We start from the raw sequence: 20,256 nt of genomic DNA, 5'->3' as shown, positions 1-20,256 counted from the left end.
TTTTATTTTTGCCAGTTGTTTTGGTTTCCAGTTGATTAAATTCTTGATACTGGGGATTCTACTGCATTACACAACATTTCTTTTGGTTTTCCATAAGAGAGATCTCCCCTCCCCAAAGTTACCGAGTGTCCAGGGATTCACCTCCAGTACTCCCGCTGCCTCCATAGCCACACAGACTCCATTCCAAACCATGTTCAGCCCAAGATCCAGATTCAAAGCTCTGACACAATCAGGAAGCCCTCAGTGCCCTTGGCACCCTCTTGAATCTTGGTTCCGATACCTGGTACCCCTTCGTCTCGAGCCAATGCCCAGCAGCCCGCTCTCCTTTGATTGCAGTCTCCTGCGGCCTGCATGGATTCCTTGCCTCAATTCACTAACAGTCCATCGCCTGGGCGTTCTTCAACCACAGAGCCCCTTGCTGGTCTGCCGCAGTGGTCGCCGTCCCATGGGTCATCTCCTCTGCTTCTCCTTCTCAAACAGGGGCTGGCTTCTCCATTTGCTGGTGCCCTGTACCAGTCCTCCACTTCCCCGATGCTTAGATGCCACCATCTTGGGCCCAAACCCTGCAGTGGCAGCATTTTAAAACTAAACCACCCTCGGCTCCTTTAAAACCACCTAAATCAATCTTTGTCAAGCATTGAGCCTGCAGGAGCCTAATTCCAATTGACGTTCAAAGCCTGCATGGACCCAATGGCAGTTGGTGGTTGGACCCCGCTGGGGAATGCTGTCTCCCTCCTCTCTGCAGAACCGCACAAACGGCAGTGCTGCTGTTACAGAAGCTCCAGCGGTGCCATCACTTTTTTTCTTTTGACCCCTCCGCAGCCCTCTTCCACTCATCAAATGTGGGCAGGAAGAAGGGAGGAAGTAGAAGTCTTCCACTTCCCCCTTCATTCCATTATGGGTGATGAATGGAATAGGGTCGAGAAGGTGTTCATGATGAATGGTGATGCTAAAGCTTAACTGGTTTTGGTAACATCCATTTTGTGTGCAGTCAAATGATTGTTGCCTTCCGTAAATACCTCATGTAAAACTTCAGCTTATTTTTTGTGGTTAAGCAACTTGTCTCCAAAATACTTTCTGCATTAAGATTCAAGATTCTTTTATTATTGTGTAATAAAACATGTGTAATATCACAAGAAATTTGTTTTAGTCTGCCGTAAGGCAGACAGATTCACCATCAGCTCGGTGCCCCTTACAGGTTAGAGAATCCCACGAGAGTCACTGCGTATCCAGGGATTTGCTTCCAGTGTACCCGCAGCTTCTGAAGCCACACAGACTTCAGTCCAAACCATCACCAATCCGAGCTCACGACACAATCAGGAAGCCTCCAGCGGCTTTGGCACCTTCTCGCCTCATGTTAAATCTTGCATTAGACAACATCTGCTCGTGGCCAGGTCTTTGTTCAGGTCGCCTGCCTTGTGTTTGCTACGCGCAACCAACGAAACTGATCATACCCACTCATAGTCTTGGAAGTAGAGAGCTGTCTCTGGAGGTATGTCAGGTATTTTCCCAAAATATTCAAAGCAAGACTCTATTAGTTTACCTTCAAAGCAGCAGTTTATCAAAACTAATGTTCAATTAAATTGAGTTGACAAGAAAATAAGCTGATAAAATCTGTTCTCACCCATGATAAAATAACTCAGAAAAAAACCCATCAGATTGGAAGTGGCAACAGCTGTGCTGCCAGGTGTGATGTCCTGGCACAGCTTTTGGGAAAACGGAAGTCTGCAGTAGGCAAGAATGACAAAGACTGATTAATGTGGTGTGTGCACTCCAGATGTTACAGGGGCAAGAGGCACATTAATCCACTGTCATTCCATTATCTTCTTCAGGAATCAATAGGAGTTGACGCAGTTGCACTCATTCTCTATTCACCAGCTTTGTGCTGTGATTTTATTTGCCACTCATGTAGCTTCAGGCGTACATTAAATACAAACATTTAAAGTTGGCTTTGCCTGTTTGGGAACATTCCGAATCCCCTGGAGGGTCTCAGGAAATTGAAAAGGGTTGATGGCCCACGAACCCATTCTGGATTACATCCCTCCAGTACATTTTGGACAGTGGGAGGAAACTGGAGCCCCCGGGAAAATCTACTCAGACATGGGGAGAATGCAAAAACTCCTTACAGACTGCAGGATTTGAACCCCACTCCCGGTCGCTGGCGCTGTAAAGGCATTGCGCTAACTGCTACACCAACCGTGCCGCCCCAGAGAGGTCACCTTGGTGTACAGTAATGGTATGCTGACAACTCTCGTAGGTCACAAGCCCAATAGGAAATCCAAGGTAATGAAAGGCAGAAAACATTTTTACAGAAAAGAAAGCAAGTCTGCAACAAGGCAAACCCTCGGTTTACTGTTAGTCAGGCTTCCCATAACATACTGTATTCTTTGGCACTTCGTGCTCTACAAAATCATGGCAGTAAAACCGTAACATAAGGCGGTCTTGGCCATCTTGTATGTGGTACCTTGCTGTGTGGTATGTGGCTGACACATTTCCTACATTTCCATAATGTTGAAACCTTAAGTGTTGTTCTAAGGTGATAAAATGCTTCTGAACACATCAAGGGAATATAGATTGGTATAGAAATCCATGTTTTTTTTATGGTCACGTTGAATTAATATTTCTGTAATGGGAATCACCTGCAGCAAACATACAACCTAAATGAGAATCAGATGTTCCTGGAACTGCCTTCACCCAGACACCTTGGTCTCTCTGAATCTGTCTTCTCGCTTCTAGAAATTCTAAGTTATGTCCTGCTTTATAATCCATTGAAAACGCAATCAGCCAATCACAACTTTTAATTGCCCCTCTGCCGGGCAAAGTCTTTGGAGTTCGCTTTTACAACAGTTCCCTTTGCTTTCCATCCTTTTATCACTTCCCACTGATTTTCTTAGATCAGTGGTCTCAATCTTTTTCTTTCCACTCACATAACACCTCAAGCATTCCCCATGCTATAAGTGCGTTGTGATTGCTTCAGGTGGTATGTGGGTGGAAAGAAAACATTTGATGACCAATGACAATTTTTCTCAAGCAAAATATTTTGGTAGCTCAAAGTGGTATCGTGATTTGGAATATGACTGAAAAACAGGAGCAATGGGAATATGAGCACGTTTTTCAGGAAGCAAAGAGGAGAGAGAAGCCATGTGAGGGATGGGAGAAAGTTCAGGGAGGAAGCCACTGATGACAGGAGGCCATGGTTTTCCTGAAATCCTCCTTATATGGTTACCATATAAGGTTAAATTATCCCGTTTTTATACTGATATCGATCCAATTTGTGATAGATGTAGAATTCATGAGGCATATGTTTTGGGACTGTCTAAAACTGAAAGAGTTTTGGGGATGGTTTCAGAGATTCTTAGAATTAAGGTGGATCCTTGATCTTGTATGGCTTTGGTTGGCTACTCACAACAGGAAAATATTTCCTTGGACCTAGCTCAGAGAAAAGTTGTACTTTTTACATCGTTGATAGCCAGACGAGCAATTTTGATTAAATGGAAAGATAGTCTACCACTGACACACATGTGTTGTCTTGTTTGAGCTTGGAGAATCAGATATACTATAAAAGAAACTATGGTTGAATTCGACAAATAATGGGGCCCATCCAGGGATTATAGGAATATAGGAAGTAGGAACAGGAGTAGGCCAAAAATGGCCCATCGAGCCTGCTCCGCCATTCAATACAATCATGGCTGATCTAATTTATGACCTAACTCCACCTACCTCCCTTATCCCCATATCCCCTAATTCCTCTATCATGTAAAATCACAAAGTGATCTATATAGGCCTGAGTGATCTGGGTGCTGTTCGCTCGACGTGCGGAGGTCGAAATTTAATCCCTGGCTTATTTTCCCTTTTATTCTTCTTCCTTTGTGGTTGACAGAGCTTAGTGGGTGGGTAGGATTAGTACAGAGTGGGGGGGGGAGGGGGTTTCTTTACTTTTTTTTCTTTCTCTTTTTTCCATTTTTCATTCATATTCTTCCTTTTTTTTACTTTTGCTTCTTTTTTTTAATATACTGAAGAGATATAGGCATCTTATCAGAATCATATGCTTCTAATAGAATATGAACCAAAGCTCCTTAATTAGTTTTTTTTACCATTAATATGATCAATGTATACATTATACCAGTGGTTCTCAATGTTTTTTTTGCCCTAGGCCACACATTAATTTTTTTTTAAAAGTTACATTTTCCAAAGAAGTTTCAATTAAATCATTTACTGCAAGTATATTTCAATTCAATTAAGGTTGGGAATACACTGGAAAACATATTTTATATTCAACCCCTACTTTAATATGTTAAGCATCTTAAACGTACATTCAACCTTTTTGCTTGTTTGTACTGCTCATTTTGAATATACAACAGCATGAGCTCCCTGAAACAGATTAATACAATAGCTCGAAACCCTGAAACAGATTAATACAACAGCGCGGCTCCCTGAAACAGATTAATATAACAGCGCGACTCCCTGAAACAGATTAATACAACAGCGCGAGATCCCTGAAACAGATTAATCAATATTTTATTATGTCTTAGTAATGAAAAATATAATAATCAAATCAAAGGAAGTATAATGACCCTAAAAAAAATTGAATAAAAAACATTCTGACACTTTTTTCTTACAGAGAGTGCATCAAAACTGTGCTCGCCTCATGCTTTACTTTTCTAGGGTCCCTATTTTGTTTCTGATCTTGGTGTCCCGCTCAGGCTGCCACCTGGGGTGGACCCCACCCCTCCCCCAACAATACCCTAGTGCACAAAGATACATTCAGATGCAGGTCTCACCACTGGACTGAAAAGGTTAAAGGGTATGGGCGGAGACGTGATCGTTGAGATAATTTGGAATTCTCGTCGCCAATGAGATAATTTGGAATGGATGATAATAAGACTGGTAAGAAAATAATAAAATTATAATGATAACCACAGTTAAAATAAGGGAAACAATGGAGAAACAACAGAGAAACATCGGAAGAGCAAAAACATACATGATGAAAATAAAAAGAACAAAATGATTTGACTTGGGTGTGATGTACTGACAGTATTGCCAAGTCACATCTTTCACACCAACATGATGAGCTTATTTTTTCAAACCAACTTTTTATTATTTCCCAAAATATTCCTATGCCCCACTAAAATATTCTTAAGCTCCACGCCCCACTAAAATATTCCAGTGCCCCACCAGTGTGGCATATGCCCCACCTTGAGAATCTATGCATTACGCTGTACAATTATCGTATAATTCATATTCTGTATGTTAATGCATTAAGACGGATTACTATTTTCTGTTCTGCAGATGACGTAATATTACTCTCTTTCAGATTAATAAAAATATGTTAAAAAGAAAGAAAATGTTTCCATACATTTGGGTCGAGAGCAGTGGTCCTCAACCTTTTTATTTCCCACCTTAAGCAATCCCTTACTAATCACAGAGCACCTATGGCATAGGGATTGCTTAAGGTGGGATGTGAGTGGAAAGAAAAGATTTGAAAACCACTGCCTTTGGCAAAGGATGCCATAGGTGCTCTGTGATTAGTAAGGGATAACTTAAGGTAGTACGTGAGTGCAGAAAAATAAGAACCACTGGGTTAGATAGTGTGCAGCCAAATAGGACAGATCAAGAGCTTAGAGCATTTTCTAAGGAGGATTTCAGGAAAACCATGGCCTCCTGTCATCAGTGGCTCTTCCCTGAACTTCCTCTCATCCCTCACATGGCTTCTCTCTCCTCTTTGCTTCCTGAAAAACCTGCTCATATTACCATTGCTCCTGTTTTTCAGTCATATTCCAAATCACGACCCAAACCTTTCTCCTTTGAACAAAATGCAAGCCTCTGACTACTCTTCTCTACCTTAGTGTCACCTATCCCATTATTGATTCTTATTAAACGTGACACAACTAGCCTTTCTCCCTACAATGTTCATTCGGACCAAGCAGTTTCCCTACACACTAATCCCATTTCCCAGAACATGGCCTGTAACCTTCCACGCTTTGTTGATGTAAGTGCTCCTGTCTAGATACTTGATGTGAGAGTACCTGGCTCCATCACCCATTCAAGAAGAATTTTCTAGATTCGAGCCACATTCCAAATGAAACAAATATGGACCAGATCCCCTCTAAAACCATTACTCCTTATCTTAAGCAAGTGTTTCCCAATCAGTGGGCCGTGAACATATCGTGTTTCCATGTGGGCCATGGAGACTTCCCAACCCATTGACATCAGCATGAGTGAGGTCACGTCAACCACTTACCTTTGGGAATCAGGCTTTTCGACATTGCTGCAGTTGAAGACGAAGGCACAAAATCATATTGAAGGGAGATTTCAGGTGTGCTTTTGAATTTTATTGATTTTCTTCTGCTCTCCTTGTATTGCACGGTCAGTTTGTTTACATTTGTTATTGGTTTACAGTTCTTTTATTAGTTTACATGTTTTCGCTGTGTACAGTTTATGTTTTGCGCTACCAGTTGGTGGTAATTCTGCCGCACCCGCAGGAAAAAGGAATCTCAGGGTTGTATGTGATGCCATGGATGTACTCTGACAATACATCTGAAATCTGAAGAATCTACAGTCGAATTAAGGATATGGAAACTGGTGAAGAAACTTCAGGAACAGGTGTCTCATTAAAGTGGATTGAACTTTGATTTTGATTGGGAGTTTTTATGTTCAGTGTACGTTTGCTGTGCTTTTTGTTCTTTAAAAAATGGTGAATAAATTCAATAAAGACATGGTTCTTACAGAGTTGCTTTTGACTTGAAAATATTGTTCAGTCATTGCCACTCATGGGCCATGGCACGTTAGGCCAGAAGCCAGGGGTCTTAGACTGATAAAAGGTTGAGAACCTCTGTCTGAAACCAATGGTCTCTGTTGTAGACACCTGTATTGGGTAAAGTTTCCTCACATCTGCCCTATCCATACCCAATTCTATCAAAACTGATTCAGTTCAATTGAGTTGACAAGAAAATGAGCTGGCTGAGTCCTCACCCATGATAAAATAACTTGGGGGGAAAAAAACCCATCAGATTTGAAGTGGCAATAGTTATGACTTCCTGGCACAACTTTTGGCAAAATGTCAATCAGAAGCAGGCTCCTGAAGACCCAATGCTCGTACTGAGATGACAAAAGATTGATTTATGCGGTGTGTGCACTCCAGATGTTATACTGGCAAGAGGCACATTAATCTACTGTCATTCCATTATCTTTGTCAGGATGCAGTTGCGCTCATTGTCTATTCACCAGCTTTGTGCTATGATTTTACTTACCACTCATGTAGCTTCAGGCGTCCATTAAACACTAACTTTTAAAGTTGGTGTTGCTTGCTTGGGAACAATCCGATTCCCATGAGGGTCTCAGGAGATTGGAAAGGGTTGAAGGAGACGGTTGGACATGTATGTTTCCTCCTGAAGTCTCCCTCAGCCTCTCCCTTCCAAGGAAAATAAATCCAAAACTGAAACGCTCCATCACAAGCAAGGTCCAAGTGAACTTCCTCTGACTTTCTCAAGAGCAGTCATGTTTCTTCCCATTATGTGGAGTCCAGAAGTGCACGCAGAACTCCTGCTGTTACCCACCCAGTATTCTTTATAATCTCAATCAGATTTTATCACTCTGCACTCACTTTGTTCCAGTAGGTTGTGTAAATTTCTTTAGTCTGGCAATAAAATGTTCGGTGAAGAAAGTTACCATATTAATATTAACATGTTCAGCTAATGGATGAATTCAATACTGGTCAACCAGACTCAGTCTCCTGCTGGAGGCAGGAGATGAGATTCACGAATTGGAGCAATATTGAGAAATAAACAATTTACCACCTGCTGCATATATGTTTGCTACCAACTTAGAAATATATGGCCAGAAATTCTCCCTCCAGCTCAAAGTAACAGCAACATCTACTGGGGATCATGGTTCCAAGATCATTATTATATTTTCTATGAAAACAAGTGACTCCAAAAGCGACCTGCTAAGCTTCTCCAGCACTTTGGCTTATTGAATTGGACCCTGGAATTTGCAGATTTTCTTATTTAACAGCAAATTTCCCTCTGATTTATTCCTTGTTTTGATTCCTCAAACCACAGGATATGATTTCGATGTATCCAGCTGGTCAAATTAAATTAACTCCTGACCTTCTAAAATAAAAGAAACACTTTTATGATTCTGATGAACATTTTCCGTTCATGCTTCTTCTCAATTAAAACTGTTATTATTCTAAATTTGTGCTGCATATTCTCCAAAGAAAATTTGAGGATTTGAGCTCAAAACTAATCAATGCTCAACTGGTATATGATCAAGGCTATTTACTTCCAACCCTTAGTTTCCAGCCTCCTCAATGGAATGGTAAATATTCCATCCGTCTTTGGATCCTTTATTGAATTGACTTTGCATCTACTTCCAGTTCCTGGTCTGAAGCAGTTTAAGTAGAAATTAAAATTTGTCTTTCTGTAATCCAAAGAAGATTATGTCACATTTTCCTTAGCAGAATTTCATCTACCAAAGCTTTATTCAAGAATAGCATCTCTGGGTTTAAGAACAATTTTTTTTTCACCCAAAAGATATCAGGTTCTTGAACGTGCCCACACCTCCTCCATCACCACAGACTGGCGCCCCAAATGGGCCCTACAAGTGAAGCAACACTTGTATCCAGAGGACTGATTTACTGCATCCGTTGCTCCCTTTGTGACCAGAAAGGGCCAACTAAGGCCAACCAGAACACTTCTCCAGGACCACCAAAGATCTGTCTACACCAGTTGTTCTCAAACATTTTCTTTCCGCTCACATGCCAGTTTAAGTCATCCCTCTGCCATCGGTGCTCTGTGGGATTTCTTAAGGTGGGATGTGAGAGAGGAGGGAAGGTTGAGAACCACTGCTCTAGACCCAACTGTTAATGAAATACTTTGCTTGAGAAAAATTGTCATTGGCCCTTTTCCTTTGGGGTTATGAAACTGTGCACATAACGAGTCAATTAGGGATGATTAAAACAGTGGTTTTCAACCTTTTTCTTTCCACTCACTTACCACCTTAATCCCTCACTAATCACAGAGCACCAATGGCATAGGGATTACTTAAAGTGGTAAGTGAGTGGAAGGAAAAAGGTTGAGAACCACTGGTTGAGAACCTCATTGAAACAGGATTTGTTTGCATTATTTCAACAGTGACTATTTACCCTTTTATAGTTGTTAGGTTTTTTCTATTGTGTTCATGTTTGCTTGTTAACTACCCGTGTAGCTGCAGCAACAAGAATTCAAGATTCCATATTTCTTTCTTGCATCTGCATATTGCACCTATGCAAATGACAATAAATTATCTTCATCATCATAAATATGGCTCTGTTCAGTGTTTTAAATTACTCATCTATACAATGTGCACTTACTGCAAAAATCGCTAGCACAAATTCACCCCACCTCCAGTGAAGCTAATCAATTTACACACAAAACGAGCTGGAGAAACTCAGCCGGTTCCACAACATCCAAAGATGTACAACTAATGTTTAGGGCCTGATATATTTGCCTCTTATGGACTCTGCTTGGACCTGCTGAGTTTATCCAGCACGTTTGTTTAACAACTACAGTCACAGCGTCTGCAGGCTTCTCTGTCTAATTCCATTGAAACTAAACCCTTTCTTACAATAAACAAAATAAATCAGTGCCCGTTTTTTCATAATCTGCAATGGTTTGTGTCCTGAATCCTTTTTCTATGCAGCAGGTTTTCAAAGTTAGGGCTAACTTGATGTCATGTTGTGAATATACACACACGTCGAACATATTTGTGCCTCCTCTATTTGTACCATTTACTTACATCCATGGGGATATTCCATGCCATATAAACGTGGGATTTGTATTCATCCATCCATACTTCAGCCACACGGAGTGAATTTCTCTTGGTGTAAAATCCTATGTCACTGTTATATGGTTTCTTCATGCGTTCTATATGAGCTACCCTGGAACAAGGGAGAACCTCCATACTTCCACCACACAGCCAGACCTAAAGTATTAAATAAGAGAAAAGAATGTCAACTAACAACAACTAATCACAACAATTTCTGGACTAGATCTATTTAATGTATGCTCTCATGCTGTAAATTGTCAAATATGAACTCTATTTTTCTAAGTTTTGGTGATTAAGTCAGAAGTATCAAAGTAGAATCACTTTGATAGTAGAGTTTAGACATTGGGTGCAATGTTCATTGTCCTGGTTGGGCCCAACGAGGATTAAAAGGAGTAAGTCCATTTCCATCAGTATCAGGATTTATGGTCATGAATAAGTCATGAAATTTGGGGCTTTGTGGCAGCGTCACAGAGCAAACATTCATATTATGAACATCTTACAACAATAATATATATATAAAAACACTAAAAATAACAATGCAGGAAACGTCAGGCAGTGTCTTTGGTTCATTGATCATTCAGGAATCTGACGGCAGCGGGGGAAAAGCTGCTGAGTGCTCGTCTTTAGGCTCCTGCACCTTTTCCCCAATGGTAGCAGAGTGAAGAGGGCATGGCCTTGGGGGGTGGGGTCTTTGAGGACAGGGGCTGCTTTTTTTAAGACACCGCTTCATGTAGATGTCCTCGAGGGAGTGAAGTCTAGTGCCTGTCATGTCGCAACGACCCTCTGGAGTTTATTCTAGTCCTGGGATTTGGCGCCTCCGTACCATCCATACAGATGCAACCCTTCTGACCATTTTTGCTGCTGCGAGCTTTGGCCTCAGATGCCACAAAGGTCAGAGTCAGTAGGAAGTAACCAGCATAAAGCCAATTGGGATTAATCTCAATAGAGATCATATGGAAGTGAGGAAGATAGGAAGTCACTCTGGACCTCCCAGTAGCCAATCCTTTCAGTTCTGTGTCACACTCCTACATCTGTCCATGGCCTTATATACTGTCCCACCAAGACCACCCACAAACTGGAGGAACAACACATGTTTTTCTGTCTGAGCACTCTCCAGCCAGATGGCATTAACCTTGACTTTTCCGGTCACAAAGGGAGCAACGGATGCAGTAAATCAGTCCTCTGGATACAAGTGTTGCTTCACTTGTAGGGCCCATTTGGGGCCCCAGTCTGTGGTGATGAAGGAGGTGTGGGCTCAAGTGTGGCACCTCCTGTGGTCACAGGGGAAGGTGCTGGGAGGTGCGATTGCTGGGGAGATATGAGTGCATGAGGGTGTGGTCCCTATGGAAGGCAGAGATGGGAGGAGAGGGGAAGATGTGTCTGATAGTGGGCTCCTGTTGTAAGTGCTGGAGATTCTGAAGGATAATGTGTTGGATAAGGAGGCTAGTGGGGTGGTAGTTGAGGATAAGAGGCATTCTATCTTTGTTGTGTCTAGGGGTGGAGGGGGTCAGGGCAGATGAACGGGAAATGGAGGAGATGCGGGTGAGGGCTGACTTGATGGTGGTGGAGGGGAAGCTACATTTGTGGAAGAAGGCAAATATTTTAGAAGATCTGAACTGGAAGACCTCATCTTGGGAACAGATGCAATGGAGACAGAGAAATTGAGAGAAGGGGATAGAATCCTTGTAGGGGACTGGGTGTGAGGAAGTGTAATCAAGGTAGTTGTGGGAGTTAGTGGGTTTGTAGTATATGTTGGTGGAAAGCCTGTCTCCCAAGATGGAAACAGAGAGAGATCTAGGAAGGGGAGAGTGTTGTCAGTGATGCACCAGGTGAGTTTGAGATCAGGGTGGAAGTTGGCCAAGAAGTGAATGAAATTGACAAGCTCTTCATGGGTGCATGAGGCATAAATATAACAGGGGAAGAGTTGAGGGGACTTGCCTGGGTATTGCACTACAAAGCTCACAAACAGGCAGGCGTAGCTGGGACCCATGTGGGCACCCACGGCTACTCCTTTGATTTGGAGGAAGTGGGATGAGTTAAAGGAGAAGTTGTTTAAATGAGAACTGACTGGCCTGGTCTCTGGTCCAGAAAGAAGCGAAGTGCTTTAAGACCTTCTGTGTGAGAGATGGAGGTATAAAGAGATTGGACATCCATCGTGAAGATGAGGTTTTCCAGTTCAGGGAATCTGAAGTCTATGAAGAGATGTAGGGCAGGTGAGGTATTGTGGGTGCAGGTGGGAAGGAAATGGACCAGGGTAGAAAATATAGAGTCATGGTAAATCAAAACTAATTTGGTGGGGCAAGAATAAGCAAAAATAATGGGTCTACCTGGATGGTTGGGTTTTTGTATCTTGGGTAGAAGGTAGAAACAAGCAATGAGGGAATGGGAGACATGAAGTTGGCGGCTGTGGGAGGGAGGTGACCAGAGGTGATGAGGTTGGAGATGGTGTTAGAGACAGTGGCTTGGTGTGCTGTGATGGGGTCCTGAGGGAGGGGTAGGTAGGAGGAGGGGTTCTGAGTGTCTGAGGAAAATATGTAAAGGTCAGTGAGACTGTAGAGCAATCATTCTATATTTCCTGACTGAAATTAATTCTGTCTTATTTTCTTTATTGTTATTCCATATGCTGCTTGGCTTTGGCCCAAATTGTTTTCCCCCAAATTACCACTCCAAAGGGCTGTTCAGTGCTCAATTTGAAAATCAGTACGAATACTTTGGGAAAGTTTAAAAGATTGTGTTTATTATTCTTCATGACTTTTGCAACATAACTGCATCGTACCAGTGTACGAGTAGCTATTGATTGGCTGTTCCCCAGGTCTCTGTGGCAAGAAAGGACAATTGTTGCAACCAAGCAGATCAATACTGCCTTTTACACTTGAATGAAAACAGCGGTCAGTTGAAAAATCACCTGTGAAAATTCTTGCCATGATGCACTTCATCACATTTTAAGATATTTGCTTCTTAGTACATTATTTAAATTTATTTCTGTAGGTTATAAACACCGAATAGACCAATTAACTTTGACAACCATGAATAGACAAAGGCAACCAACATTTTCTGATGGCAGATCTGTTGCATCCCAGGCCTTAGTTATCTCTTGGGCCTTACTCCATCCCTTGCACGGAGATAGTTAACTTGCCCAGCCCACCATACCTGGAGAACTGAAGACCAACTTTCTGGGCCCATGCATCACACATCAGGACAGTGATAATATATATATAAGAATATAATGATAATAATTACCCACTGGGACTTAGCTTCATGCACAATTGCCAACTACCAGAATTTGCATAAGAGAGACATTTGAGTGGAAGGAGAAAAAGTTGAGTTATTTGGACATAAAATAAATTTGAGGGGCTGTCAAGGATCATGAGCCGCTTTCCCTACTCAGAAAAAAAATCCCTGTTGCCCGGATTTCAAAGCAACCAGCCAAAAAAAAAGCAATCGCGGAAAATAAAGAGGTGAAAAAAATACAAAAGTCTAAAATTGGCGCTCCCGGCGGTCAGTTCGCCAATCACGCAACACGCAATCTCAAGCAACTGGAAAATTCACCTGTCCAGCATCTACCAATCCCCATAGGTGCCAGATGCTGCCAAGGTTTTATTGTAAGAGTAGTGTAATGATGAATTTAACAGCAGGGTAACAGGCTCTTTCAGCCTACGAGCCCGTGTGCCCAATTACACCGAATTGACCTACTTCCCCCCCCCCCCGTACGTTTTGAAGGGTAGGAGGAAACCGGAGCGCCCAGAGGAAACCCATGCAAATATGGGGAGAACATGCAAAATCCTTACAGACCGCATGGGATTCATACCCCAGACCCAGTCGCTGGTGCTGTAACATTGTTGCACTACCGCTACGCTAACCATGCTGCCCTATCACCAATCACCATAAAATTCATTAACTGATTGACTTACCTCTTGACACTGTTATCTGTTGGTGAAATAATTGGTAGCTTCAGAAACACATCTCTTCATTAATAAATACAGTTAAAGGGTCACACATTCATTGGCAGGTGCATTGTCTATGAAGCTCCATCACTGGCGTCCTCATTGATTGGATTTTTAAAAAATGTATGATCCCATTCTTCAAGATTTGACCACAAAAGCATTGAAAATTAAGCTGCCCATTCTGGGTGACCATAGCAAGGAAACAAGCCCACTATCTCGAGTACAGTCACTAATCTAACTGTGCTACCCATAAAATCCTGCTGGGACAAATTGGATTGGACAAATAGCTGAGCCAAATGGACAAGAAATAAATTTGGTTGGCTGTCCAGGACCATGATCAGTCTTCTCCACTCATCCTCTGCGTTTTTTACATTTGGAAATGACAGGGGAAAAGAGGGGGAGAGTTTCAGCTCCAAAATCCACAATGCAAAAAAAATGACTTTGAAAGAAAATCTCTTGAAAAGCAATAGCTGTAAAATAAAATGTCAAGCTATCTGGATAAGAAAGAACAGGCAGAGAAAACGTTTCAGGTGGGACACAGAGGAATTAATTATTTACTACGTGTCACTGTTAATTATTTGACTAGGTTATCGATTCACTTATCATAAGGTTAGCACCTGGTTCTGCTTTATTGCGGGAGTGAACGGAACTTTTCGATATTCAATCCGCACCCCTTTCCCACCCCCTCCCAGTGGGCAGCCATTTCAATCCCGTGCCCCACTCCCACCCCCTCCCAGCAGGCAACCATTTCAATCCCGTGCCCCACTCCCACCCCCTCCCAGCGGGCAACCATTTCAATCCCGCGCCCCACTCCCACCGCCTCCCAACGGGCAACCATTTCAATCCCGTGTCCCACTCCGGTCCAAGGTTTCAAGCACTGCTAAGCTGAGGCCACTCACAACTCAGAGGAAGAACACTCATAGTCCGTCTGGGCCCCCTCCAGCAAGATGGCATTAACATCAAACTCTCCGGTCTCCATTAAGCCACTCCCTCTGTCTCCTTTCCTCCTGCTCCTCATTCTCTCCATTCAGAGAGCGATTCCCTCCACCTATCACTTCTGCCCACCCATCCATATCTATCTAGGACCTCTCACCTGGGCTCCTCCCCTGTCCCTCTTACCACCATTTTATTCTTGCCTGATTTTTGCTCCTACTTGCCCCAAAACATTGGTTATGTGTCTCTGCCATAAAAAAATGATGCATGACCTGCTGAATTTCTCCAATGTTTTAAACTGCAGGAATCAATGTTTTCATTTCTACTCAAAATTTACATAAAACAAGCATCGTTTGATTGGGAATTCATCTCTGATCACATGACTGATATTAACAACTCCGTGATCTTGCTGCAAAGTCCTCTTCCTTCCTTCACTGCTCTTTCTCACTGACCCTGAATGACATTTAAACTTAATTAAATGTTGAAATATTGCCTACTTGCCTTAATTCCCATCAGAAAGAGAACCTCAGAGCTGTTCCTTAAGGAAAAGAAGATTTGATTGAGGAACAATGACAGAATTCATTGGGCAGCACGGTTAGCGTAGCGGGTGGAACTGTTAGCGTAGTGAGTAACACGATAGTGTAGTGGTCAGCGCAACATGATTACAGCATCAACGACCTAGGTTCGAATTTGCCACCTTCCCTAAGGAGTTGGCACTTTCTCTGTGGGTTTCCTCCAGGTGTTCCAGTTTCCTCCCACCTTTCAAAGTATACGGGGATTGTGCATTAATTTGGGTATTTAGGTGGCATGGGCTCATGGGCCAGAAAGGCCTGTTACCGTGGCATATGTCTAAATTTTATTAAAAATTAAAACGTATTATCCAAACGAAGGACCAAAAACAATCTTAATTTTGCATCCACAATGATTTTTGGAAAGAGCAGGGTGACAAAAGAAGGACACAGCTGCTTCAGTTATCATTTGATCTCCAAAGGGATTACAAAGTGGACAGTCCCTTCTTCGTGAAACTGGCAGAAACCTATATCAGTTGTATGCATTGTGTCCAACAACTTCTGGAGGTCCATGTAAATAATATCCATTGCTTTTTTTTTCCCACCAGGCACGTAAAACCTCAGAAAGTTCAATGTCAAGCCGAACATCACCACTCAAAGGTGATTCTATTCCACCAGTTCATTTCTACCTAAAGACCCAGTCTTTCTCTCCCTCTGGATAAATTGCAGTAGCATCCCTACGTGATATAAAAGAACCTTGCAATTCCTGCTTTCTTTGAAAATGAGAAAAGATTTATAGTTTTGTAATCCAAAACACCCCATCAAAATCAGGAATTTGGACCATTATGGTGGCTATATTTGCAACCTTATCAGTGCTTTCAAACGTTTATTTTCTCCATCCCAATAAAATACCCAAGTTGAATGTTCATAAATCAAGAATGAAATGAGGACTTGATTTAAAGAGAAAAATAGATGAAAATGTTTGGAGAAACTTGTGCAAGGACAGTATGACCAAGGTCATAAATGTAAGATATAGACTAGTACAATAGAATCTTTTACATCAATTGTATTTATCTCCTCAGAAATTAAAGAAATCTGAATTAATTTCTTCAGATTTATGTTTTAGATGCAGACAAGAAATAGGTACTTTTTTCCATTCGACTTGGACTTGTCCTAAGGTTAAGAATTTTTGGTTACAAGTTAAATTGTTTTTTTGGAGCAAGTGTTAAAAGTAAGTTTACCATTTAATCCAATGCTGTTTTTATTAGGGGATATTAAGCCGATTGTTTTAGGATTGAGATTGACTATGAGCCAAACTGAATTTTTACTCTTGGCTTTGGATGTTTCTAAAAAGTGCTTGGCTATAACTTGGAAATCTGCTTTAGTTTTTTCAGAAATACATTCCTTTAGAAAAGATAACGTATAATTTGAGGGATAAATATCATTTCTTTGTAAAAGTATGGAGCCCATCCTTAAAATCTCTTGGTATTAAAATTTAATCTCCCAGTCCGCTCCGGCGGATACCTCAGTTTCCACAGCTAAAAAGTTGATTATTGATGTTCTTAGTGATGATCTCCTTTCTTTGTAGGTGGGTAGGGGAGGAGAAAGGGTGTGAGGGAGGTTTGGGGGGTGCAGGTTTATTCAATTATATAATGTTTGTATTAATATGTTGTAATAAATTAGGTATAATTTAAAATTGTAAATAAAATAATTTCTCGATCCCTTTATTTAAAACTTGCATTATTATCCACAAAACTCTGTAGCATCTCTTTTGTAAAAACCAATGACTGAACACTTTGTTTTTTGCTGTACTCCTAGTAGCCCAGAATGTAGAAACTGTTAGGTTCTGCCCAAACAATAGTTGGTTCACTTTGTTCTTAGAAATTCAGTAATAGAGTTTAATGGAAATTGTGTTACCACATCAAGTAGAATAAACTGTTCTGATACATTATAGTTCTGTCTGTAAAATGATTGAACATTGAAATAAAGGAAATGAGATCTGTATTTGTTTTCAACTATAATAGCTGGCATTGATTATATAATGTAATCCCTCTGATGACATGTTCATTGCATTAAATTCCTTAGTTGATCAACAGCCTTCCACAGTTTGACAATAATATACTCAATATTTGATTGCAAATTTTGTTCAACTTTGTTGTCTGCTCTTGAACACTTCCATAGCTTGGCCAAAATTCCTTCTGCATTACCTGGTTCTCAAATTTTAACAATTCTTTACATTGATGAACATTAAAAAATCTTAAGGAGCTCAAAAATCTTTGATCTCTTTTTGCTGTGGCTGCCCTACCTTCGCTTTCCGTACTGGGGGATAATAAGTTGGTTGCAATGTTGTTTCTCATTCTGCTTCTTTGGTGTTTGGAAGCCACATCAAGTTTGGGGATTTTAAATGTGGGAATAACAGAGCAGCTTTGCTCGGTGATGCGGAGCTGAAAGTGACCATGCAACATTCCCTGATGATACTCAAAAAAAAAAGCTGCAGTGGTTGGAAATCTGAAACTCTCAGCAAGGCCAGGCAGCCTCTGTAGAAAGAAAAACACTGCAGGCCAGCGATCCTTCATCAGGATTGGGAACTCGAGAAAACAAGTTCACTTTCAGTAGGAGAAAATGCTGAGGAAGAATCTTTTGCCACCGTGAGCTGTGAAAGGTGAGACAGGACAGAGATCGTTAGTGGAAGCCCATGATAATCTTAAAGTGAGAACGATTATGGCACTGACCAAGGTTGTCGGGAACATGTGAGGCTTTACTTTGGGCTGCTGTTGATCAGAGGTCTGTGACCTCAAAGAATGATTGTCTGCTCTTTACGTGGCATGAATTTAGGGGAAATGGGACGAGAAGAGTTGGTTGTTCATGAGCAAGAATGAACCCAGTGCATTTTGCAAGTGGCATCACTGATGGCATCATTTAGGGAAGATTTATGCCAGAAAAAGTTGATAAGGAGATTGAAAATCTGATGGCCTCATCTCAAATTCGCCCAATGATGAGCTCCACTTTCTCCTGTTCCTCCCTTTGCTTTCACTCCAAAATTTCTGCAACCTGAACCTTCCATCTCTTTCATCGGCGCCACTAGGGCTGGTGTCACCCAGTGCGGTAACTCACGGTGTCGCCCTCCCCACCCCCCACCATCCCGTGGACCGAGTGTACTGAACGTAGAAGAAACAGGTGTGTGTTCCTTGTATGTCCGGGGTGGTGGCAGTGGCGGCGCTGAGCTGGGGGGGGGGGGGGTGGTGGGTGGGGGCTGGGAGCTCTGATTGGAGCATATTAGAAAGTTCAGAAAGTAAATTAGCCTAGGGCTTTAGCCTTGAGGGTATATTGAGACACAGAAGCTGGGCTTGCGAAAAAATGTTTTTGATGTTATAACAAAGTACAGGGATATTTTTATAAAATAATACATTTCTGCTGAAATTCTGCACAAATATTTTTATAGACATTCGTTTTAGTGTCGCCAAATACCGTCTGCACTCCCCCACACCACCCCCCCCCCACTCCCAGTAATGCCAGTGATCTCTTTTTATCATGACCATTGCCTTGACTTGCACATAGTTTCTCTGGTCCTTAGTTGCTTCCCTGCTCTGCAAGCATTTCAACACCAATCTTCATGAAGCAGTGACTGCATCATTGTAAACCAGTAAGCACCTGGGTGCTCTGACAGCTTCCAACGTGATACTCCAGATTGGGGAATATTCATGGGATCGGGTTGCAATGATATGCGTCCAAGTAAAGTTATGGTTTCTGATAAATTAGCAATTCTAGTTTTCCTTCTCTCAAATGCCTGCTCTGCTCCAAGTGGTGTTATTCCACCATTCATTAGGATTACACTGGGAACCCCAACCCTTTCACCTGATCTGGAGCAGGATCAAATGAAGGGGGATGTCTGCCCATTGGGAGATCAATAAAAATAATTACTTAATTTCTTATTCATTTTATTTACATTTTAAATTTTAAATAAGGCATGCAGTAAGGTAACAGGCCCTTCCCAGTCCACAAAATACAGTAAAAATCCCTGGTGTCTGACACCTGTGGGGATTGGTAGATACTGGATAAGTGTATTTTCCAGTTGTTTGAGACTTCCTCTTACAATGTCTAATTAATAACCTGCATCAAGATTAAACAATTTAAAAGACAAAATACACTGAACAAACTTCTCTTGCACAAATATATAAACCTTAAAGTGCTTTACTTTATTTTCAGTCACATACTTTGAAAACATTTAACCGTCACTGCATCTGCAGGTTCCTCCTCCTCCACCGAGCTGCCCGAAAGACGAACAATAACATTACACAATTAGCCCCCTTCCTCCAAGTTTACAGATAGAGTCTATGACCGGGCTGACTCTTACCAAGCAGAGATAAGGAGACATTTAAAGAGAGTCACCCAAACAGTGACCAGCATCAACCAGCTCTTCATCCTGGGCGACGTCCTTGCTGTTTCACACAACTTTGTTCAAACAGCTGCTACGAGGAAAGCTCCAACCCAGGCCCTTCCTCCACTGGCTGAATATTTGAATAGCTGAACATCTTCACCAAAGATTTATGCGTTACTTTAGAAAATATTTTTTACAATTTTAAACTGACGTTTTTTACCTAGAATTTTATTCTTATTTCTTTTAATTTTTAAAATTTATCTTCCTCGATATTTTTGCCATTGCTTTAGGCCGCTTGAATTCTGGATACCAGGGGTTTTTACTGTATCTCAATGAACCTACAATCCCCGTTTATTTTGAAAGGTGGGAGGAATTGGAGCACCCGGAGGGAACCCATGCCGTACAAACACCTTACAGTGTCGGATTCGAACCCTCTGGCTGGAGCTGTATCACTATTATTTTCATGTTTAATTATTTTATTAGGTTTTTAATTATTTTATTAATGCTGGGTTTGCAGAGGAGCTCGTGGAGTTGTTCAAGTGAACCGGTACAGACTTGAAGGGCCGACATGGCCTGTTTCCGTCCTGTAAACGGTTATATGGTTATATGGTCATTTAAGGCAACTGCCCTACTTTTTGGTGGCATTTAAACTGTTGCAAATGCTTTAAAATGTTGATATAACATT

At 41.6% G+C, this 20,256-nt stretch overlaps 1 protein-coding gene across 1 annotated transcript in view; it reads right to left on the bottom strand.

Moving 5' to 3' along the window:
• The window catches only part of galnt17 (polypeptide N-acetylgalactosaminyltransferase 17), a 309,637-nt gene that overhangs the window by 40,424 nt on the left and 248,957 nt on the right, over positions 1 to 20,256 (bottom strand). The window contains exon 7 of the mRNA XM_069912162.1: positions 9,778 to 9,963. Within this exon, the coding sequence (XP_069768263.1) occupies positions 9,778 to 9,963 (186 nt within the window). The remainder of the gene's footprint in view (positions 1 to 9,777; positions 9,964 to 20,256) is intronic.

The sequence above is a fragment of the Narcine bancroftii genome, chromosome 14 (genome assembly GCF_036971445.1).
Source record: "Narcine bancroftii isolate sNarBan1 chromosome 14, sNarBan1.hap1, whole genome shotgun sequence".
Lineage (NCBI taxonomy): Eukaryota > Metazoa > Chordata > Chondrichthyes > Torpediniformes > Narcinidae > Narcine > Narcine bancroftii.
This window is presented reverse-complemented; position numbering and strand designations above follow the sequence as displayed.